Source organism: Ipomoea nil, unplaced genomic scaffold (assembly GCF_001879475.1).
Source record: "Ipomoea nil cultivar Tokyo-kokei standard unplaced genomic scaffold, Asagao_1.1 scaffold3195, whole genome shotgun sequence".
NCBI classification, from domain to species: domain Eukaryota; kingdom Viridiplantae; phylum Streptophyta; class Magnoliopsida; order Solanales; family Convolvulaceae; genus Ipomoea; species Ipomoea nil.
Window position 1 is genome coordinate 3,779,858 of NW_017619623.1, and position 23,948 is coordinate 3,803,805.

General features: G+C 38.5%; 3 protein-coding genes across 5 annotated transcripts; 1 reads left to right on the plus strand and 2 right to left on the minus strand.

Moving 5' to 3' along the window:
• Window positions 1-1,251: 1,251 nt before the first annotated feature.
• Window positions 1,252-4,951, plus strand: LOC109168219. Of its 3 annotated transcripts, none has more exons than XR_002052034.1 (4): window positions 1,252-1,557; window positions 2,718-2,839; window positions 2,913-3,258; window positions 4,171-4,951. XR_002052034.1 is itself a non-coding variant. In XM_019317258.1 (2 exons), exons 1-2 carry the CDS (start codon window positions 1,326-1,328, stop codon window positions 4,287-4,289), a joined length of 351 nt encoding a protein of 116 aa, XP_019172803.1. In that variant the 5' UTR covers window positions 1,252-1,325; the 3' UTR covers window positions 4,290-4,951. The 3 variants fall into 3 exon arrangements, 1 of the variants encoding a protein (XP_019172803.1); XR_002052035.1 differs by having other exon boundaries at window positions 2,718-2,796; XM_019317258.1 differs by lacking the exons at window positions 2,718-2,839; window positions 2,913-3,258.
• Window positions 4,952-8,948: 3,997 nt separating this feature from the next.
• On the minus strand, window positions 8,949-11,640 carry LOC109168288. Its single transcript, XM_019317304.1, has 3 exons — window positions 9,804-11,640; window positions 9,595-9,713; window positions 8,949-9,476 (listed from the first exon to the last, which is right to left on the minus strand). Exons 1-3 carry the CDS (start codon window positions 11,638-11,640, stop codon window positions 8,949-8,951), a joined length of 2,484 nt encoding a protein of 827 aa, XP_019172849.1.
• Window positions 11,641-21,038: 9,398 nt separating this feature from the next.
• LOC109168290 (protein FAR1-RELATED SEQUENCE 5-like) lies at window positions 21,039-23,471 on the minus strand. Its single transcript, XM_019317305.1, has 4 exons — window positions 23,441-23,471; window positions 22,476-22,822; window positions 22,009-22,376; window positions 21,039-21,807 (listed from the first exon to the last, which is right to left on the minus strand). The coding sequence occupies exons 1-4, from the start codon at window positions 23,469-23,471 to the stop codon at window positions 21,039-21,041; spliced, it is 1,515 nt and encodes a 504-aa protein (XP_019172850.1).
• Between the last annotated feature and the right edge of the window lie 477 nt (window positions 23,472-23,948).

Genomic DNA, 23,948 nt, shown 5'->3' on the forward strand with positions numbered 1-23,948 from the left:
GTGTTATCTTAGTACTTTTTGAATATGATTTAAATTAAAAAAAAAAAAATTCAAACGTCACTTCTTTTCCAATACAACATTAAATTTTTTTGCTACAATATTACAAAATAGGCAAATTAAGACTATTACCCTTTTTTGTATCAAAGCACAGTAACATCGCTAATAAAACCACACATATCATAACAAAAACAGTAAGCATCTTGGAGATTTCAACCCACATTTGCAATACAAAGCGGCTCATATTGCAAGTTCAAATTACGCATAGTAAAGTTTGATGAAGATGAAGAAAACGATCTAGAATTTGATGAAGATATTATTCTAGAATTCACCAATGCCCTTCCTAATGGAGAGAACGATCACAATCTCTGTATCTCTTTTCGTATTTTTTCCTGCGCTTTATAAACGAAATTATTAGATTTAGATATTAAAAATTTATTTTTAAAAAGAAGAATTATCGGTGTGATGCACGGTCTAAAGTTTAAGTAACTTTATTGTTGATAATGTTTAAAAAAAAATGATAAAATCAAACATGAATCATAAAAATTCATTCTGAAATGTATTTTTCTTTTGCAATATTAAATTTGTTGTTATATTAAATAGATTTCAAATTTATTCTTTTTTGAATGCAAATAGATTTCAAAATTTATTTATACATGAAAAATAATAACTTTTTAAGGTTGCATCTAATTTTTGGAATTGATGAATATATAAATTCACATATTTATTATGTCGTTTTTTAATGAATTAAATTGAAAAAAAAAAGAAACAAAAATATATTTATACGTTAATTAATAACTTGTAAAGTTGCATCATATAATGTGTTTTTTTTTTATAAACATATATGATCACGAAGAAACCTAAACACAGTAAAATAAGTTTTTATATGACATACTATTTTTTTTTTATTTTTTATTTTTTATTGTAATATGACATACGAATCTAAAATAGTATATATTCTAAATTGATAAACAATAAAAATACAATATATACACTACAATATATATATATATATATATATATATATATATATATATATATATATACTCTCCTATATAGAGTGCTGTTCAGGTGTGAACTTTGGATTATATGTGAACTTGTGCACCGTTACCATCCGTTCATCTTGTTATGATCAACGCACGCTAATGAGGGTGTACGGCCCATTATGTGCCGCCTCGTACTGGATCGAAGCCCGTGTAATGGGTGTTTTAATTCCTTTTCGACTCTTCCGCTCAGACAGTCAGACCACTTCTCAACCCGCGGCGTCTTTCGAGCTCGTATCTGAACCTCGCCTCAATTCTAGCGTTTAGGCGATCGGAACAGGTTGCATGGCCCGGTCTAGTGGTTGTAGTCGCCGGTCGAAGCGTGGAAGGTCCGGCCATCAGTTGCCACTGTTGGCTTCTCCGTCAGCATCGCGGCCATTCAAACAGCGGACCCGTCTCCGGCTTACCAGCTCCCGTTCGAACGGCGGTCATCACGGTGGGTTCGACTGGGCGGCGTCGGGGGTAGCGTCCAGAGTGGCAGCACGGAGGATGGTGGCGCGGCGATTGGGGCAGAAAGGTGAGTCCTTTTTAATTTTTCAAAACTGGGAGGTTTATACGGTATTTTTGGGGGTGTGTGGTCTGGTGTAATAATCTGGTTGGGGGTGTGCAGAAATTTGCAATTTTGGCATCAATTGCAGTGTGGATTTGCATTACATGGTGATTCTGTGTTTAAATCTTGTAATACTCTCACAGGCTTTTGTTGGTATATAATCGTAGTAGTCTGGACCAAATTTATTTAGTCTAAAATTCTGTTCGTGCATCAAATTCAGACATAAAACCCTGTGTAAAATTTGTCTTACAGTGATATATTTAATGTTGAGTTAATACCTAAAATCATCCTCGACTATAATGGTTTTTCTCAATTTCGTCTTAAACGACTTTGGTGACCTAATATCGTCCCAGACTTTTGTGTTTCGCTCAATTTAGTCCTCCATTTGTTATTCCGTCAAATTGGTGTTAAATAAAGGGACAATTCAGTAATGTAAATATTGATCTCTCTTTACTTTCAACTTGTGAAGTGCGAAATTCCTCTTTCTTGTACGAATTACACCCAGAATTATTCCCGGACCTGCAAATCAAATTTTATATTCGCAGTTTTAGGAGTAATTCCAAGAGTAATTCGTAAAAAAAAAGGGATTTCGCAGTTCACATGTCTATGAGTAAAGAGATGTCAATATTAAAATTACTGAATTGTCTATTTATTTAACACCAAATGGACAGAATAACAAATGAGGGACTAAATTGAGCAAAAACACAAAAGTCTAGGACTAAATTGAGCGAAACACAAAAGTCTGGGACGATATTAGGTCACCAAAGTCGTTTAGGACGAAATTGAGAAAAGCCACTATAGTCAAGGACGATTTTGGGTATTAACTCATTTAATGTTTCCTTCTTAATTAGCTAGGGTGGAGTGTATGCCTTGACACATGCTAAACTGCAGTACAATCATGCATATGATTCTTTGGTGTGTCTTTAGATTTGGTGGTAGTTTGTGTGGTGTTCTGGAAATGAGTTCTAATGTGTCTTTTCCTTAACGTTTGCGTGTGTGTTTTTATTCGGAGATTTGGTAGCTGCTATGGGTGTGTGCTCGGTCGCTGCGTTCAATTCCCCCAGTGGGGGAATAAAGGATCGAGGTTGAATTTCTCGCTGATGCATTTTGTGTGGTTTGTCCCCTAGGAATGAGGTGTTGTTCCAATATGCCAATTGAACGGTGAGGTGGGCTCAGTTCCAAACGTTAAGGCAGGTGGTGAAAGAGGTCGGCAGATCTGAACCGCCTATTTCTACCCACTAGCATGGCAGTATGTGTCCTTTATTTCACCTGCCAGTGCGTCGCGATAAGACCCAAACTGATTACCCCCCTTTAATATGCAGATTGGGATGGTGGTTGGCATTTCATCCAGTAATGAGGACAGGGTGGCTTGGTTTGAGAAGCGTATGGATGGGCTGTTGCAGAATTTAGGTCATGAAGGGACAGTCACAATAGATTTGGTAACCTTTGTAACTCTCTGGATTAATTGGCCCACCCACTAACGCATATGGTCTGACCCCTAAATTGGTATCGCCTCGCAATTCATTGTCCCGATATATGATAATGGCACCTATTACATGATGGGGGTAAGTTTCAAGCATGGTCGGTTTGACATTATCGACAGCTCCTCTATAAAGAAGTCCAACAGAGCCAACAAAAGATATGTGCGGTAGGGCACCGGAGGAGTTGGTATGTTTTTCTAATGACCTAAATTAAGGTTTCGGCTATGTGTGTATAATTTGTGCGATCTGTGCTGCTCATTACTGTTATCTAGTTTTTCACTTTTATACTATACTAGGGGATTATTTGTGTGAGTTTATATCATTACAGATTGCAAACCGGGGAGGGGAGGGGGGTGGGGGATGCAGGCCTAAAATGCACAACTTATTTATGTCCAGGATTGCACTTGTAACAGCTGGTGCAATCTAGTTAAACTATATATGAAACAGAAAGGGAAAATAAATATGCAGTCAGGGCGCGTGATAGGATTCCAGTGAGGCCTGAGCAAATAAAAGAGCTGTTTAAACCACTGCACTCATTGCTCCCCGAGAACAGAAATGGCACTAGTAAACCAAAGTAACAGCAACAGAATATATAACACTGCCGGGGTTTAGGGCTCATTTCGGCACTGTCAACTATAGTCTGTGAATTTGTGATTGTAATCTCCCAGGGTAGTTGTGTGGTGCATCCGTTCATATCTAAGGTGTCGAGGCAAAAATGAATTTGTATAAAGATTTCTGATAGTCTTAAGTAAATGATAAGACTCTTTAAATTATTTGAGGATAGATTTCATAAATCAAATTATGTAATATAATCAAATCTCCACATGTTTACATTATTATATGTTTTCTGCTTCCTACCTATGGTTAGGTGAGATGAATGAGCAGTTTCACTGAAATCCCCAGCTTCAAACTACCAAATTAGCTTTGTACAAGTTGGTTGGGGATAGAAATTAATAGTAAACTTTTAGTTTTTTTTTTTTTTTAAAAAGCTCGTGAGCATACTGGGTGGACACTTTGACAGGATAACTTATCGCTTTGTTTTATTTTGGATGCATGTACATACATACACAATTGGAATCTAAGTTCTTCTTTGGTGCAGGTCATCTGCCTCGCTGCATACCTGGACACCAAGCTCCAAGCACTAAGGGTTGCACGGCTAAGAATCATGAAACCAAAAAGAATGCAGATGCCGTGGAGAGACACCACTTATACTTCTGATTCTGGGATTTTCACGATGCGGCACATGGAGGCATACACGGGGCAGGATTGCGCAAACTGGAATACTGGGTTGCAACGGGGGAATGCAATGCAGCTAGTGAACCTACGCAAGGGGTACATGCACAACATCCTACTGAGCACCGTCAATAGTCATTCGCACAGCATTGCCGTGCGGGTCCAGGAGTTTGAACGTCAAAGATTAGTGCAAATGCACCAACAATCTGGGCACCCATCACAGTAATGTAGTCTCACTCCCGACGCACTTAGCCAAACAATAAGTTCCCCATGAAATTCACTGCCAAGCCCCTGTGTTCTTTTCGTGTTCGGGGGCTATGCTGTAGAAACTCAAGAGATGTAGGGAGTTTGGGTTAGAAATTGCGTAGTTCAATTTTGTGATTAGGGAAAAAATAGTGTTTTTTTTTTTTTTTGAACGATTAGCCAGTGCATGGGTACCGAGGTACAACACCGAAGTGCAACATCAATAATTTGCAGTTGCACTTGGAATGTGCGGTTTGCTTTTTAAAGGTGTCATATATTAGAGTCCTGATAGTAGGATGCAAGGCAGATAAGGATGTGCACATATGGATGACTCAAAGTTATGGTTTTTTTTTTTTTTTTTTTTTTTTTTGGTCTGAAATATCTATGGCTCAAATTTATGGTTGTTTTTGTTTTTGGTGCACTGATAGGAGGCTGGGACTAAAACGCTTGGTTTTTTTTTTTTTTTTTTTTTTTTTTGTCTGAAATGCTCTTATTTGTTGTTAGTCGGGGGTGGGGGCATGGGATGGATTCAAATGGCTTTAACGAATGTCTATACGCACTTTAAAAGACTGCCATTTGCAAATATGGCAGAAAGCAACATTATGCCGCGAATTTAGTTAACACTTTCAAATCTTTTGGTTAAATTATAGCTCAATTGTCACCATGACATTGAAACTTCTATGTTATTAGAGGGAACCATATCTGGATATTCACCAAACATAAATTAAACCAAGCATCCAAATGCAATCAAAATTTAACCCAACAACAGAAAATTACCCCAATAATCAAACACAATATCAAAAGTAATGCCAAAATACATAATAATCATTAAAACTTCCAAAGTAATACCCAAAGTACTGGAATGCATGGGCATAAAAATTGAAATGGCACCAAAATACCATTCACACCTGCAGTTCACAGATGATACTGCTTTTTAAATCCAAAATAGCTACTAGCTTTACAAACTAGCATTACTGGTTAATACTATTTAGTTTATTCATTACAGTCCTCCCATTTTTTAAATGTATATTCCAATCACAAAATTAGATGCCTTTGTTATTGAAGGTGTGTACTTTCAATGGATTGTAATATTAATTCGTCTTCATTCAAATACTACTAGTGAAGCTAAGTGACACGAAGGGGAAAAAATCCAGAAAAACTCTTGTCGGCTGCACACTAAATACCGCATGTAAGTTGGGGGGGCGCATGCGGAACTACTTCTCATTACGACGGCATAGACGAATGGGTTACACATACTACCGGACAGCCGCATGGGGCCGCGCAGGCTGTATGCGGTTCCGCGCGGGGCTAAAATGAAGACAGACAGTGTACAAACAATTCGCCACACAAAACCAGTTAAAGGTCCGGCATCTGACTTGCCCATTGTGATCGCGGACGTCCAGTGACGTTGATCGTGAATCGTCCACAGTTGCAACGCTCAGTCTGCGAAATAGCAACCACCAGCGTGTAGGATGAAACAAAAAAAGCGGGATAGGCCCTATCGATCCTCTTTTAAAACGGGGATGAAGTGATTTTACGTTAGAAGCCCGTGGACTACCTGTGGCGAGGTGCACTGTACAATGATGCGCACCTAATCTCACGCCATCGGCGGGCATCCATTGTTGTTCGTCAATCGGTTCTGCTTCCGGGATCATCACGTCGTTCTCTGCACATACACTAGTCAGATGTTACGGGGGAAAACAAAAATGGGGAAGAGACGCGCGGAGCCATGCAGCGTGGAAAATCAAGAATGGGGAAGAGACGCGTGACCTGTTAATCCTCTGCCATTGGGTTCGCTCATCGTTACCCCTCGCTGGTCCGGCCACAGTTGGGTTAGGATGAGACGTCACACCGTAATGGATGTAAGAAATAGGCGGTATATGCGCTGTCGGATTCTTTTCAAATACGGTGGAGGGGAAGTTGCGTAATAGAGCAATGCATCCCATGGGGCGTGGTGCACTGTACCGTTGCACACTTACAACTATGAGCCCTACGATCAAATATATCAACGCCCCGTAGTGGTTCACTAGTTCGCACGTCAGTAATGGTTCGCACCAGAAAAATAGCATATATATATATATATTAACATTCTGGCCCAAAAACTAACCCAAAATTGAAGCCCAAAACCCGACCAAATTACTGAACGATTAAAACCAACCGGACACAGGCCAAAAATCGTCTAAGGCCGCCGATTCGTCTTCTCTCTAACTCCATCGCTTTCTCTCTGGCAATTTCCGAATACCAGTCTTCTACCGTTGCCGTTCTTAGTCTACCAAGTAAAACCTCATCGATTTCTCTCAATCTGTGTTTTTGTACACCCAATCACACATCTAAAAAGTTGTTGTTGTACCAATTTTATGTCTAAATTAGTGTTTTAGTGTTTATGTGTTTTTCTATGTCTGGTTCAAAATCGAAAGATCGGGAACCTCTACTACGTTATAGGGAGGATGATCTTAATGTTAAGAGTTGGCGAAGATGTCAGCTAAGTTAAGTAATTGATCCCTATTTCTATTCCTATAATTCATTTTGTATTTTCTTAGCTATCTACGATTTAGTCTCAAAAACCTTGTAGATGATTTCATCCTATGATGCTATATTTGTATTAATAGTTTTGACATAATTGAGTAGATTAAGGTTTTTTTGATAGATTGTTAACATGCAACAGCAATTGTTTTTGGTACACAGTACATAGGCTAATACACGAATGAGGTGCAAAGCCAAGGATGGAAACAGATTAAAAGAGTTTAAAGTATGTTAAATAGTAAATTTGCTCATTGAGTAAATTTGGGAAATGATCGAGAAGAAGCTTGGTTGTGGTCAGGTCGAAGAGCTCATTGGGGAGGCCAGGGATGAACTCAAGCTCATTGGATACATGAATGGTTCGTACATTAAAAGCTTATATTTTTCCATTTAATGATATATTTTCCCGGATATTTTGTCTTTGAAAATATCTAGTATAACAATTTCTATGTTTTCAGATTTTGAAAATATTCTATTACTGATCTTGGAATTACGAAGACAATTTCAAAAAATAAATACTTTGAGGCTAATGTATATGTGAATAAATAATTCAACATTCAAACCATTTTGAAGTGGCTTTGCCCTTTTATTCTTGTAGCTATGAGAAATTTGTTTAGGAACCTTGGAATGATGCATTTCCAATTCAAGAAGTATCCAATCTTGCAGCTTTTTAATCCTTGGAATTTGAAAGAAATGAATGAGGGGGTTTATATATTTGTTATTTTTAAATATATAAATTTCATTTTTTTGTAATAAAAATTCTTATGTTCTTGAGAAAGATGAGCTGCCTTTCTGAAATCTAAATTTATTAATTCCAGTGAACTGGAATGGGAGAATTAAAAATTGATTACATCACTGGGCATCTGTGCGTTTACATATTAAAGAAGTTCCAGAGATGTGATTGCATCAGTCTAATTGGCTCTCTATTTCTTTCATTTTCAAGAATGAGGCTGAAGATGTTTTTAATCAAGTTTATTATTTTTTGATAATACTTTTTCAAAAATCAATATTGAGTGACATGCCAGTAACTTGCTCTCAACTTGCTTTGCCAATTTGATGATTCAAATGAATTGACTTTCTCGACATGTATAGTTTAGTTCTATTATTCTTGGCCTGTTGCCAGTCAATATTTTTTTAATTATTGTTTTTATTTTCTGAAAAATTAAAGTTAAATGATTAGTCTTTTACTTGCATAGTGTGATAGTGTGCATGACAATTAGTTTTCTTTATCTTTTTTTTTTTAAATTACTTTTTACCTTTTTACATTGTCACTAAGTGTAATCCCTAATGTGTTATTTACATGGAAATTCATGCCTTGATTGATTCTTTAAGTGTCATGACAGTATGACATTCATATGGAGTAGGCAAATATAGAAAATAACCATAGTCTATTTTCATATTAAAATAGAGTAAAACATCAATCAAAGTATGCATGTAAAGAAGGGTACTAATACAGAATACGTTTGCCTATTTCATGACTTGATTCTTCATGCAACTCTTGAATTTGATTAAATCGCCTCAACCTTTATATATTCTTGATTATCTTACCGTCATAGTTATCACGGCGCCCTGTTAAGTCGCGGCGCCCCCCGACCGACTTGTCGCCTAGGCGACAAGTTAGGAAGAACAATATATATATAATTATATATATATTATATATAATTATATATATATTATATTATATATATATTAATATATATCTAAAATTCTAAAGTTTAAACATGCTAAAGTCTAAACTCTAAACAATTAAACATATTCAAGTATTCAAGCATTCAACATATTAAGGTACCAATTTACCAACTACATAACACACAAGTAACACAACTACACAAGTAGAATACTAGAATAATCAACAAGACAACAATATCCAAGTTCAAAGTCTCAAAGGTCCATCAAGAAGTCATCAATATTTGTTTCTCTTCCATTGCCATCATTACTATCTTCATTTCCCACTTCATCATTATCTTGAACATCATCCTTATCTTCAATGTCTTCATCATCATTAGGAAAATGCTCTTCTTCATTTTGTTCTTCCTCATCTATCCTAGAACTAGAAGGAGTACTAGTAGAAGCATTGCGGCGTCGTGAATAGCTCAACATTTGTGCACGTGAACCTTCCCCCGCGTGAGCTCTTGTAGAAAGATGAGAGCCCTCAAGATTGTATGATGCACCACTTGCTTCATCAACATGCCTCCATGAAAGATCACCCCCGGGATGAACATCATCACTAGATTCACCACCATTAATCCATTCATTGTCCCATTGGAACTCTTCTAAGACCAATGGATTAAAGTTGGAGCCTTGTTCACGCATCTTTTGAAACCTACTTGCAATTTTGCGATTGTATTGAACATAGACCAAGTCGTTCAATCTTTTATGCTCTAAGCGGTTTCTTTTCTTTGTATGGATCTAAAAAAGTAAAAGTAGAAACAAAAACAAGTTTAAAATTCTTGTATTAAAATTTGAGATAAATTATAATTTCTATAATACTATTTACTATTTTACTAATTAGGAAAACTATACTTACAAATTCAAATGTGCTCCAATTGCGCTCACAACCGGAAGATGAACAACAAAGGCTTGTGATGCGCATTGCTAGTGTTTGAAGCTCAATGCTAAGTCCACCAAAAGCATTCCACCAATCAACTACAAAATAAGTTTAAGATTTATAATATTTAATATACTTTGTACTTAGTGTCTTAGTAGTTATTTACTTAGTATGATAGTATTACTTACGAGGAGTCTTTGCTTTTTGTTGCTTGACTGCTAATGGCATTCCTAAGTCATTCCTCATATTATCGTAGTTATCTGCTTGATTGCTGATCTTCACTTGCAAGTCATCATCGTCAATCATCTTATGAAGGATTGCATTGAACATGGCTCGTTGCTTACGAGCACATGTAGTATCCGTCGCCTTAAGGTCAAAGTATTTAGAGGGATTTAAAAATAAGGCGGCTCCATACAAATCCACTCCCATCTGATCATCCCATCTTCGTTCTACAATAGCCATCAACTTTCCCAATAGCCTTGGCTTGCTTGCAAATGATTCATTGAGCTTTTTCTTAGCAGTCAACATAGCCATCGTAAGCTCGGGCATAGCTGGAGTACTATCAGCGTCAACGATCTTCAACACAATCAGAATGGGATGTGATGCCCTCAAGCAATCCTCAACCGCAGTCCAAAATCTCGTCGACAACACGATCTCACACACCTTTTTACCCGCTTCGGTGTTGGATAATTTTGAGCGAACCCAATCCTCACTAACAAATAGAGCTCTCAATGCATTTCTGTGCTTGTACAAACTCTGTAAAGTGAGGAATGCTGTGGCGAATCGAGTAGCTCCAGCTCTTACAAGATCTTGCCCACCCGTATGCTCTCTCATGGCACTAAGGATTCGCCCATGTCTATAAATAAAAGTGGTAATATTTCTACCACTTGCAATCTTGGACTTGAACTCCGTCATCTTCCCAATGTCCTCTAGCATGAGGTCAAGACAGTGTGCTGCACAAGGAGTCCAAAATAATGTCCGAATCCTCTCCTCCAACAGTTTGCCCGCGGCTTTATAGTTTGCTCCATTGTCGGTCACTATTTGAACGACATTTTCTTTCCCAACTTCTACAACTTTTTGCTCCAACAATCCAGCTAACATTCTTGCATCGTGTGACTCACTCGATGCATCAACCGACTCCAAGAAAAAAGTCCCCTCGGGACTATTCACAAGAAAATTAATCAAATGTCTACCTCTCCTATCGGTCCACCCATCAGACATGAGTGTGCACCCGTATTGCTTCCAAGAAACTCTATGTCTTTCTTTCAACTTATCAGTCGCTTCCTTTGAGTCCAAAAGGAGGGGTACTCGTAACTCATGAAAGCTAGGAGGCTTCAATCCCGGCCCCCATTGTCCAATTGATTCAACCATTACTTCAAAGCTTCTTGAATTAGCCGCATTAAATGGTATGCCATTCTCATAAAAAAAATCTGCTATATGTAGCATTGTCCTCTTTGTTTCTTCCTTACTCTTCGTACAAGCCTCCATTGTTCTTTGAGTAGGACCCTTAGAATGCCTCTCATCAACTACTTCTTCAGGGGTCTTTCTAAGTAGTGATGCAACGGATTGAGTTTGTTTTCCTACTCTCGGTTGCGGTTCTGCAAATCTTAACATGGTTTGTTTTCTCTTACTAGCCGTCCCGGAACTTGGATAAGTAACGGAATCGTTAGAAGATGGTTGTGTTTCTTCCCTTGCCAATTCTTGCACATCATCATCCACATTATCATCCAAGACCACCCTTGATCTCTTCATTCTTGATGTGCCTTGCATATATTGTTGCATTTCCCTCATAATCTCCGTAGTTGTTTTGGGGCATTTAGCAACATCTCCGTAACCCGCCGCCAAGTGTTGTTTTAGTCTTTTGATTCCCGAATGCATTTGTTTGTGGCAAAGTGAACATTCGACTAAATCTTTGTTTGCCAAGTCCGGCCAAAAACCATACTTCCATCCCGGATCATTTGATTTAGCTTTCCTCTTAGGGTCGGTAGATGGATCATAGCTTTCATTTTCCGAATTTGCATCCATAATTGAGTGTAATCCTACTGTCCAATCATGAAACAATGTACAATTTTAAAAAAAAAATTAAAAAAAAAAATAAAGTAGTGACCAAGTGGCAGGCAGTGAGCACTGCCTCTGCTCACTGCCCCCATGTGGCCATAAGGCTTAAATACCAAACAAAGTCATTTGACTCATTTGTTTGGTATATAAAGCCATATAAAGCCACTACAAATGCAAAACAAAGAGAGAACAAACAAAAAAAAAAAGAAGAAAAAAAATCGACGAAGTGAGTCAGTCGAAGAAGAAAGAAGAAATCAGGAAGCAAGTCAAGCAATTCACAGGGAAACGGTGGTCCGGCGACGGCGGTGGTCCGGCGATGGCGGTGGTCCGTGGGCGACGGCAGTGGAGGGAGGGAGGTCCGGCGTCGGAGTCGCAGTGAAGGTCGCAGAGACGCAGAGTCGAAGCGCAGCAGTTTCTTCGTTTTTGAATTTTGACTAAGTCTGAAGTCTCGCACTTTCTATTTCTTATCTTAGGGTTTTTTTTTTGTTACTTAACTTAAAAAAAAAAAATTAAAAAATAAAAAACCAAAAATGGGCCGGGTTTGCGGGTTCGGCGTCGGATTTGCGTCCATGGCGTCTCATGGGACGCCACGGCGACGCCATGTCGACGCCATTTCTCGACTCGCCCCTTTCAGGTGAGTCGAGCCCCCCAGGCGTCCTGTCTCCACCGACAGGACGCCAAGGCGTCGACTATGCTTACAGTGCTTACCTACAAAGCAATGTATTCATAAGCTATTTCTTCAATTGATTAAATCACGTCAACCTTCCAAGTTGTTTGATAGTCCATATTTCGCTTTTTGCTGTGAAGACAGATTTGTGAATATGTGTTATTGGTTTTTTACTTCTCCTGGCAAGTGTAATTATTTTTTGTCTGCAATTATGTTCATTCTAATGAAGTAGATGACTATTCATAAATTATGTTCATTCTAATGAAGTAGATGACTATTCATTTTACATTATCAACGACTTGCATGATAGCATGTGATTTTCTTGCCATAAGTTGACTTGATTCTTATTGCCAACTAATATTATGAAATCTTTTTCCAGATCTTTTACCAACATTCTTATTGACTTGATTCTGTAGCTTGCTGCAATTAGTTATTCAAATCCATTAGGGATTCTGGCATCCTAGTTTAGTGACATACTTTTTTTCCTGACTAAATACTATGAAGTCAATAACAGTTTGGTTCTTATGTTATATTAACTTATGCCTATGAGTATAATCATGCCTATGAGCAATTTGTAATCAATCTCTTCATGAGATGCATAGGACGTTTTTCTGTCCAAGAACAAAGTCAACCCAATAATATAAAACATAAAATGTTTTTTTTTTCAAGAATCATAGTCTCTCTATGCAAGTTTCTCATTCATGATAACCAAGGATAAATAAGAGATTATAAGTCCAAATTTAAGCTTTTAAGAAATCACCTGATTGTAATTGGTAATTGGACAGCAATGAAGTTGCTGAGATGCTCATGAGTCCTAATCGATGTATGTACCCTATATATATTATGAAATAACATAGATTTATTATGTAGCAATACATATGATCAGAATAGATATTACTGCAAAATATGTATTAACATTACCTCTTCGTCATGAAAGAGACATTTTTTGCTCTTGCTTAAGTAACCTCCACTCAACTCAGGGAGTTCATACGTTCTGACCAGCCGGACTTTTATTGCTCTCCTTGCATGTAGAGGGGTAACCTGAGAAGCAAGGATATATTTGTAGGCATTTGAATAAGCCTTCGAATGTGCATAGTTTGAATGAACTTTGTACTATTTATAGGAGTGTTTTGATTCTGGGACATTGAACAGGCTATGAGGTAGTTTGAATGAACTTTGCACTGATATTTATTAGTTATTAATATGTATTGGACATTGAACAGGCTATGAGGCTTTGGATCTTGGATGGTTGTGTCACGTAGGGAAGGCCCAAGGAGGCTACAACAGCGCCCCATTCAAGATAAAGGCACAAAATAGAGAGTCCCCAAGGCTCTCCCAAGAACAGAGTTGCTTAGGAACCTGTAATTCAATTTCAATCCCGTTTCACTCATTTGGCTGATCTCGAGGGTGGAGAGGTTGATCTGGTGTTAGCTGGACATATGCCCCCCACAAGGTCCTCCCCTTTGGCCTCGACTCGTGGCAAGAACCCCATGCATGCACCAAACCCGTAAGTTATGTCTGTGCCCGGGAGGCAGAGTAAGGACCTCGAGACAAGCATGATTGGAGGATTGCTTGGATCCCGCGCGAACAGAATTGCATAGCGGACGCCCTTGTGAAGATTGTCGTGGCTCGTCCTCGTGGCCTGTACTGCCTTTCCCTACCCCTACTGAGATTTTGCACTTCTATATTTCTGATTGTCTTGGCTTTTCGGCATGGGGCAAATTATGCCCTGGACCCGTGTCCACAATGCATTGTGGACACGAGTCCAAAATGACGTCGTTTTTAAGAAAAACGCGTCATTCCAGTTAAAAAAAAATTGATTTTGTCTCGGCGTTAACGGCGTCATTCGTTTGTGCCATTATGAATGTACAGTTATTGGGTTATGAATGTACAGTTATGTCATTATCAATGTACAGTTATGACATTATGAATGTAAGTTATAAAATTATAAACACAAAATTTTGACATTATTAACTTACAATTATGAACATATAGTGATAAAATTATGAACATAGAGCTCTAAAATTGTGAACATGGAGCTTCGAAAATTATGATTGTACAGTTATGGAATTATGAATGTACAGTTATGCAATTATGAATATATAGAGCTCTGACATTATGAACTTACAATATGAACATATAGTGATAAAATTATGAACATAGAGCTCTAAAATTGTGAACATAGAGCTTCGAAAATTATGAAGTTACAGTTATTGAATTATGAATGTACAGTTATTGAATTATGAATGTACAGTTACGAAATTATGAATGTACAGTTATGGAAGTATGAATGTACAGTTATTGAATTATGAACATAGAGCTCTGACATTATGAACTTACAATTATGAACATATAGTAATAAAATTATGAACATATACTCCTATAACGAAACGGTCTTAAATTAAAAAAAAAAAAAGAAAAAGAAAAAAGAAAAAAGATAATAGTGCCTAACGGCAAGATAATAATGCATAAGCATAACGATTGTCGGCATGGTGATATGGCCTTTTGTAATGAATGTTGTTTTCTGCTTCTTAGTTAAATATATCGGTGCCTCCTTTTCTTTTAAAAAAAAAATACCAAAAAATATTATGGTTAAACATATATTGTTATAATAGAAACATTTGATATTAATTTTTTATTATTTATTTGATATATTATGAGAGATCAACATTTTCTACATGACAAAAAATAATGAAATCATTTATCCAGTTGTGATAACATATAATACTTGTACTTAAAAAAAACAATATATATGATAATACTATACAATTAATACCTAATAAAACTATTATTTTTATAATATACTTCAATATTTTTAGTGTAATATATTCAACATGTATTAAAATTTAAATATAACATAAGCATTTTATATATCGAATATTTTTCCAACGTATTAGCTATTGATGAGCTGCGGCAGGCTTCGGTGAGCAGCGGTAGACCGCGTCAGGCTTACGGACCGAAGCAGAGGTAGACCGCGTCAGGCTTACGGAGCGGTACGCGTCTACTGGTACGTTCAGTTCGCGAGCGGTGCGTGTCTACCGGAAGTCTACGGAGCGGCGCATGTGTACCGACACATCTTCCGGAATGGTATGGTTGCATGTACTGTTTCAGTGACTGTTTGGATGATTAATTCAGCTTTTACGGAATTAATTCTATATTAATTTCAGAATTAATCTCCATGTTAAATGGTCCGTTTTGAAGGTTATAATTTGCTTTTAAATCAGATTTAATGCCGTTGTTGAATGCTATTTCCACCTCAATCTCCTATATAAGCTTGTTGTAGGGGCATCAGGTTATATACGAACAACACGAATGAAGAGACACAATACACAACAGAAATCGCAGTTTCTTCTCTCAAAACTCTGCTCCTACTCTGTTCTTGCCGACCCGTGCTCTAGTTCACCGGGTTCATTCGTTTGGGTGCTCAAACGTTAAATCGTAGTACGTTTTATCCTGGGAAGCCTAGGCCACAACGCTCCTAGCACTTGTAGGAGGTGAAAAATAAGGTTTTAAGGAAAGAGTGTTTCGCTTGACTCGTACTTACCCTCTTCTTCATCTTCTTTCTTCTCGGTTTTGGGATTATGCTCTAAGCAATAAATCCTTGTTCTATATATTTATATATAGTTTCTTGTTGGAATTATAATATGAAGGATTATAAATTTCACTTTGGTTGTTACACACACACACACACACACACACACACACACATATATATATATATATGTGTGTGTGTGTGTATATATATATATATATATATATATATATATATATATATATATATATGTATATATATATATATGTATGTATGTATGTATGTATGTATGTATGTATGTATATATATATATATATATATATATATATATATATATATATATATATATAGAATTTGATTCATGTGAAAACACCTCTTAAAATAAAAACGTGTGGACTATTTTAGAGCGTTGGATGATGCGGTTGAATGGCTCAGATTTGGGCGTGCATCCATCTATTTTTTTGGGTGTTTTTATTTTAAGAAGGGTATTAATGTATTTTTGGTTGGAGAGTCCTTGTAGATTGGCTTTCAAACACACGCGCAAGGTGGAGACTTTTCCTATTCTTCCGGTCTTCTCTTGTCGTGCGTGGGGAGTGCGTCGAAGAGGTGCGAAAATCGCGTTGCCTTCTCTCCTTCTCGTTTTCGATATTCATTCGCACGTTGCCATGGTTGTTGGTGGGGACCGCGACACGTTGAAGAGGGGGGGACCACCGGATGTCGGCCGAGGTTAGTCCTCTTTTTTTTTTTTTTTTTTTTTTTTTTTTTTTTTTCTATACTATTTTCGGCCTGGTTTTCTGTTCAAGTTTTGGGGGTTTGTTGTTGGGGTGGGGGGCTATGTCTTTTTGCCCGATTTTGTGTTCGATTTTTGCATCTAGGGTTTGTTTTTGTACTGGTTCGTAGGGTATGGCGGGATGGGTTTTGGGGTTTGTTGGTTTGTTTCCGGGGCGGTGGGGATTTTGGTGGCTGGGTGGGGTGGCTGTGGGCGTTTTTGTGGCCGGAAGGGGTGTTCTTTTGTTTTTCCGGCCGGCAGTTCTCGTTGCTGTTGTTTTTTTTTTTTTTTTTTTTTTCTTTTAAATGTATGTTTGGTCGTATGTTATAACCACACCCTTATGAGTCTCTCTCGTTTGCAATAGCTTCTCACCGCGATATTAGATTCCATTTCAGCTTTCTGCTAAGTGTGTGAATTAACAAAGAAAGAGCAGTATACTAAAACATCTTTCTGCTAACTGTGTGAATTAACAAAGAAAGAGCAGTATACTAAAACATCTTTCTGCTTCCTGTGTCAATTAACAATGAAAGAGCAGTATAATGCACATTAATAATTGTAATTGAGGGGACTAATTATAATTGACTTAAGGTGGTCCAAATCAATTAAGTTCGCATAAATAACAAGGTTAAAATAGTAGGAGAAATAAATGTAGTAATTTTTTTTTTTGGATTCGGAAGGGGTGTTTATTATTCATCCGGCCGGGCAGTTTTTGTCTCTCTTTTTCTTTTTTTTTTTTTTTTTTTTTTTTTTTTTTTTTTTTTTTTTTTGTTAGGGGTTTTGCTTAAATGTTTGTGGAATGAGGTGTGGATTACTATGTTTTATGTTGAGTCTAGATTAAACTAGTGTGGCATGCTGTTTATTAGTAGTTGAGATTATTTGGTACATATCCTTATATCTTGAGTATGCTATATAGTGTTTTGCATTTAAACTAGTGTGGCATGATAGGTGTATTCTATTTGATGGTGTATAGTAGTTTCTTTTTGTATTTTACTGCATTTCAGTTTTTTACTTTGTTGTTACTTGTTTTGTTGTCGGTTGTTATAATTGTGCAAGCTTTAATTGTTGTTAGCTGTTCGATGGTCGGATGATTATTTGTTTTCCAAATCAGGAAATTTTGGTGGGGGGGGGGGGGGGGGGGTGTGGGTGATGTTTCTGCCGGGATTGTGGGTGTGTGGTTTTGTATTGTGATTGATGTGGCTGGGTGTGATGCTGAAGGTGTGTGGGTTGGTGTGCAGGGTTGTGTAGTGGGTAGTGTTGTTCTTTTTTCTGCAGGTAAGAAGCTTAAGGGGTTGCAGGGAGTTCCTGGGGTTGGCGTGGGGTGTGCGAGTGATGATGACTTCGTTTCGCCACCGTTGGCGTTCTTGGCTAGGTTGGAGCAAGACCCGCTGTGGAATGCTCCTGAAGATTCCTCTGGTGGTGGCGAGGAGCTTGTAGAAGAGGTTTCTGAATTTTCCACTGTTAAGTTTCGGGGGCAAACTGGTGTTCTTGTTGATGCTCTTCACGATTTGTCCGTGCGGCAAAAAAATGATATTAGGGGTTTAGGATTTGGGCATTTGCTGGATTTCAAGGTGTCGGAGTGTCCGCCGAGTCTGGTGCATTGGCTCTTGACTAATTTTGATGGGCAGACGCGGACGTTTGACTTGGGGGGTGGTAGGGCCCTTCCTGTGTATGAGCGGGATGTGGAGTTGGTGTTGGGGTTTCCGCGGGGTGAAATTGAGATGGTTAAGCGTGAGCGGGTGCATATTAGCAATATGCTGAAACATTGGAGGGGATTATTTGGGAAGGGGGGTTATGCGGTGCCGTTGTCCATGGTTGCAGACAAGGTTATTGGTGAGGTTGATGGTGGCGATTGGTTTAAAAGGAATTTTTGTATGTTGGTGCTGTCCACGTTGGTGTGTTGTATGAGCAATGGCTATGCGAATCAAATGTATTTTGATTGGTTTGATGATGTCTCTCGGATCCATGAGTTAAATTGGTGCAAGCTTCTGCTAGATTTGTTGGTGGAGACTCAGGATGCTTGGGTTAATGGCCGTCATAAATGCTTTGTGGGTCCTGCGGAGTTTGTTGCGGTATTATTCTGTTTGTTATTTTTGTTTTTTTTTTTAATTTTGTTTTTACTGTTTTTTTGTGTTATTTTCCTTATTTTGTTGTGCACATGCGTTCAGTTGTTTTATGTGGACCGTGTGTTGCCGTTTGAGCGTTCTGTCCCACGGCTCGTGCCTTCGTTTCGCGGATGGACATCGGAGTTGCTTTTTGCGAGGGAGTCTGCGGAGATGGCTGCTGGTGGGTTTGGTTGTGGTGAGATCGAGCCTGCTGTTGTGGGGTTGAATGTGGACGGGGATGGCCCCGAGTATGGCCCTAAGGTTGGATTGCACAGTTGTTTGTCTTGCACTCTTTTTTGTTTTAAATTTATTTAGTTCATTACTTTATGTGCGCACTGTTGGACTTGGTTGTGCTTACAGAATTGGATTAGTCTGATGAAGGTTTGTATGCTAATGTATGTGTTCTTTTTGTGTTCACTCTAGACGTTTGAATGTGTTGTTGGGGAGGCTGCTGCTGTTGTTGCAAGTTCCGTTGCTAGCTTGGATCAGTTGTTCAAGTTACGGTGTTGCATAAGTTACGGTTGCGGTACATGAATGAGTTGGTCACTTCGCGGTTTAATGTGATGAGGGAAGACAACCTTGCTCGCGCTTACCAGTCGATCTCAGTTCCTCCCCCTTCCACTTAATGCCGTTTTTTTACTTCTCTTATGTTGTGTTTTTTGGTGGTGCATGTAATGCGCACACTGTTTTTGTGTTCTGCGCTTACGGTGGTTTATTTTTGCTACTTGTGCTGGCGCACATTTTTTGTATATTGCGCTTAACTCGTGGTTTAGTTTCGTTGTTTTTTAATTTCTGACGTGGTGCGTATATTTATTATATTAATTTTACGCGCATTTTCACAGTCGTGTGTGCTTGGTCACTGTTCCGTGTATTTATATTTTGCTCCGTGTGTTCATCCCTATGTCGCATTAATTAATTCATTTCTGTTAGTGTGCACGGTGTGCTTTGTTAGTGTGTTCCGTTTTTGTTTTCCCACCTGTGCGTCCAGGAAGGGATGTGGTTGCTTATGGATTGGTGTGCGTGTTTATATTTTCCTCGTTGCGCTCAGCCTACTCTTGTATTTGGTAACTCACTTTTGTTCTTGTGCGTGTCCTTCTGCGTTGTGTGCTTGGGGGTTTTTGTTTTGTTTTTTTTTTTAAAATTCTTATATGTACACAATCTCCCTCGTCCAGGTGGCGTTTGTGGGCTCATGGTTCGTTGTGGGCGTTCTATTTCGCTTGTTTTACCGGTGGTTAATCTATTTAGTCCTTTCCATTAAGAGTCGAATGCCTTCGTATGTGGTCGCTGTTGGATCTTTGTGCGTCTTCATAGTATCCTATGTGTGTGTTGCCGACTCGCGTTACTCAATTCATCTTTGTTACTGTGCGCGTCATAGTTTTGAAGTGTGCTCCCCGGTTCGGGGTTTTATGACTAATGGATGGTTGTGCGCATATAAGGTTCCCGCTGTGCGCGCATTCGTTCGTTTAGTTTTCGTTACTGTGCGCGTCATGCTGCTTTTGTGTTCGTTTTTTTTTTTACTTTTTATTTTTTTACCCAGAAAATAGTTATTTGCCCCCCATGCGTTGTTCGTTGGCTGTTGGGTATTTTTATGTGCGTATATAGGCCATAAAAATGTTTGTTTCATAGAAGTATGTAAACATGGTTCGTAAATGTAAACATAATTATATTATTTCATCTGTTGTTGTATTCAACTACTACAATCTTTGTCTTATGCAAGTTTAGCTGGACAGGTGCGGCTGTTGTGCCCTGGGAGATCGCATATGTTGCATGTTCTTTCCTTTCTCTTTTGGTTGTTCGTGGCGGCTTTTTCTCGGTTGCTTTTGAGTCTCTTCCCACTCCCTTTGTTCTTTGCAACTTGGGGGGGTTTTATTTGTATGTCGCTCGGTTTGCTTGATCCGACTAGTCTTTCAAACACGGATTCATTGTTCAGACCCTCTTGTGTTTGTTGCCTTTCGTTTTCTAGGTCCTTCTTGAGTTGTTGCAATGTTGCCAACATTTGGTCCATCTTTTCTGGCCAACCATTCACTAATCCCATGCAGTTGTAGAATTCATTCCATAGTTGATTTGCAACTTGTGTTGTTTCATTTGCCTTGGATTTGGTTGTTCTTTTTGCCCATGGGACATCATATATTGGGTGTGCACATGCGTTTCGTGTCCATCGTGGGACGATATACTGTTGTGGGATTTTTTCATACCCTTTTGTCTTCATCACTTGTAGCACATGCTTGCAGAGTAGACCGACGCGATTGAATTTCTTGCATGCACACTCTATTAGCTTCGTGCTTGGGATTTCTGTTACTTCAAACAGTCTTCCACCGGTTTCTTCAACTTTGTAAGTCCATCCCATACCTCTTGTTGGAATTCATAGAATATATTAACGGTGTAAACTCTAGCAGCGTGCTTTTCAATACTCAGAGGGGTTTTAGTTTCAGGGTACGAACCTTCATTTTCTGCGTTGAGTTTTGATTGTCTATGCCTTTGTTCTCCAATGGCACTGTTGTATTGTGCCATAAATTCTACCAAACTGCTATGGTGGTTTGTAAATTTACCGAAGTAGTTGTTTTCTGATTCTGACCGTGATGTGGTCCTTAGTAGACCTCCCATCGGTAAGTCATTGAAGTATGCAGGTATCCACGATGCACATGCATCGTACAGTTGGGCAAACCACCGGTGTTCTTCAAGATTGTAGTTCCTCATTAGTGTTGTCCATCTCCGCTCAAATTCATCAACCGTTAATGTGTCATCCCATACGGTGTTATTTAGTTCCTTTTTGAAGTCTGCGTTGTGCAACAATGCAACCCCCACCTTCTCCCCAACTTTTGACATGATGTGCCACATACATAATCTATGCCTTGTTGTTGGCATAATGTGTGGTACTACTATTTTTAGTGCTGGATCTTGGTCAGTTGTAGTACATCTTGGTGTGTATTCCATTGCAGTTTTGAACTTCGTGACTAGCCACTCATATGACTCTACATCTTCTTTCGCAATCAACCCGGCCCCGAATGTTATGCACCTTTTGTGGTTATCAACCCCTGTGAAAGGGACGAACACTAACTTGTACCTGCAGTGTAAACATGATTGTAATTAGTTTTAACCATACTTATAGTAAACTGCCTACTAATATTCTGCACGCTGGTGCGCACGGTGATTTTCAATGTTCAGCACGCCCTTTACCCCCTCTTTGCTGCTCACCGCGCACACCATTTATACGTCGTATGCTCAGTAGGCGGTCAAAATATTTAAAAGCTAATACGATGTCTACCTGTTTGTACTGTATGTGGCGTCGAATGACATGACATCGCCGTAATATGCATAATTCCTTCGACATTCGGCGTCCGCCCAGAATAACCTTGTTAATTGTGCTTCTTCGTCTATGTCGAAATCGAAATAGAAGTCCGGGTTATCCTCTTTTCTTTTGAACATGTCTTCTATCACCATTTGGGCGTCGGCCTCAGCTATATAGGCCAATAGGTCCCGTCTAAAATTGCAAAAGTCGATGCATGTTGCTCCTACATCTGTAAAACTCCCCACCATCTCTTTGAACAATCTGAAAGCTTTTGCGGGTCCGATATTTGCCTTTGCACAGTGAGCCAGAAAGGTTTTGTGGCCGATGTCAAGTTGCCTATTTATCTTTAAAAAAGGTTTAGCCGCATCTGAGCATAAACAATGGGTATGTCTTAGTTGGATTGCATGTACTTTATATCCGCCTTTGTCACTCTTTGTCATTACCATGCGTGCCTTACAGCCTATCCTGTTGGACACTCTCCGCCGTCTCTGCTTTACTGTTGAGCTATTGTTGGGTTCCTTCCGTTCAGCCTTGTAACCCTCGCGTGAGCACAGCATGTATTTTATTGACACTTGCCCGAATCGATTCTTGCGTTTTGATCCATGCCTAACATCAAATCCGACAACCTTAGCATACTCCTCGTAGAATTGAATTCCGTCTTCAACTGTTTTGAATCGTTGTCCTTCGAACGGTGTTTTTTCTTTTGTTGTTGGTGGTGTCCAGTATTTTGTTCCATCGTCATGTATTTCCATTTCGCATTCCATTTCGTGCTGTGCACGGTGGGCGTCACCTGCTCAACATAACAATTATATATTTCAGTTTTCGTGGAGTAATGAATGATGTGCTTCACTGTGTAATTGTGGTGCAATTTGGGGTCTATGTTATGTGCATGCTTGGTTTAATACTGTGCTACTGTGTGCCCGACTTTCCATTTTCGTGTGCTCACATGTCCCAACATATGCACTGTAAGTACACATGTTTTTTTTTATATGTGCATGTCACTATTTAACTTTGTGCTTAGTGCTTCATTTTCTGCAACTCTCGTGTGCTCTCAGTTTTAATCTAGTGTGCTTATGCAGGGTTTCCCGTAACTGCTATTTGCACTGGGTTTCCCCGTTAAATTTTCATATATTTCAGACAGTAATAGCTTCCTATTCACTAATACAGTTATGCTCATACTTTTCAACAAATAACCACTGTAATGCAACCGTATATATTTCAAACAGTAATATCTTCTAATTCATGAATTCGCCCTTGCTCATACCGTTCAATGACAAAGCACGTTAATGGAACCCTAAATATTTCAAACAGTAATAGCTTCTTATTCATGAATACACTTATGCTCATATTTTTCAAATTGTAAGCACGGTGTGCTTTGCTCTATAAATAATCGTATTTCGGGGCTTACCTGGGAATGCTGTGCACGGGCTGTTCTCCATGGCCGTCTCCTTCAAATTGCGCCGGTGTCTCTTCTTTTGCACGGTGGTATGGGTTTTGCTGGTTTTTGGTGCCGGGATGGGAGTGTTCTATTTGAAGGAGGATGTCTAATTATACTGTAATTAAACTCCTTTAATTTAGGCAGAGTAGTGTAATTGTGTTTTAACCTTAATTAGGATTTAATCAATTTGTCTGATTTGCCCTTTTCACATGCTATGTTAGGCTGGCGTGAATTATTGCATATTACATCCAAACCATTAATCTCATCTAATCTAATGGCTTATATTTGTCCACAGGTTTGTATTTTAATGGTGTTTGCATGTGAATGCAACCCTATATATATATATATATATATATATATATATATATATATATATATATATATATATATATATATATATATATATATATATATATATATATATATTTGTGTGTATATATATATTTCAAAATATAGAATAATATCTTTATATATATTT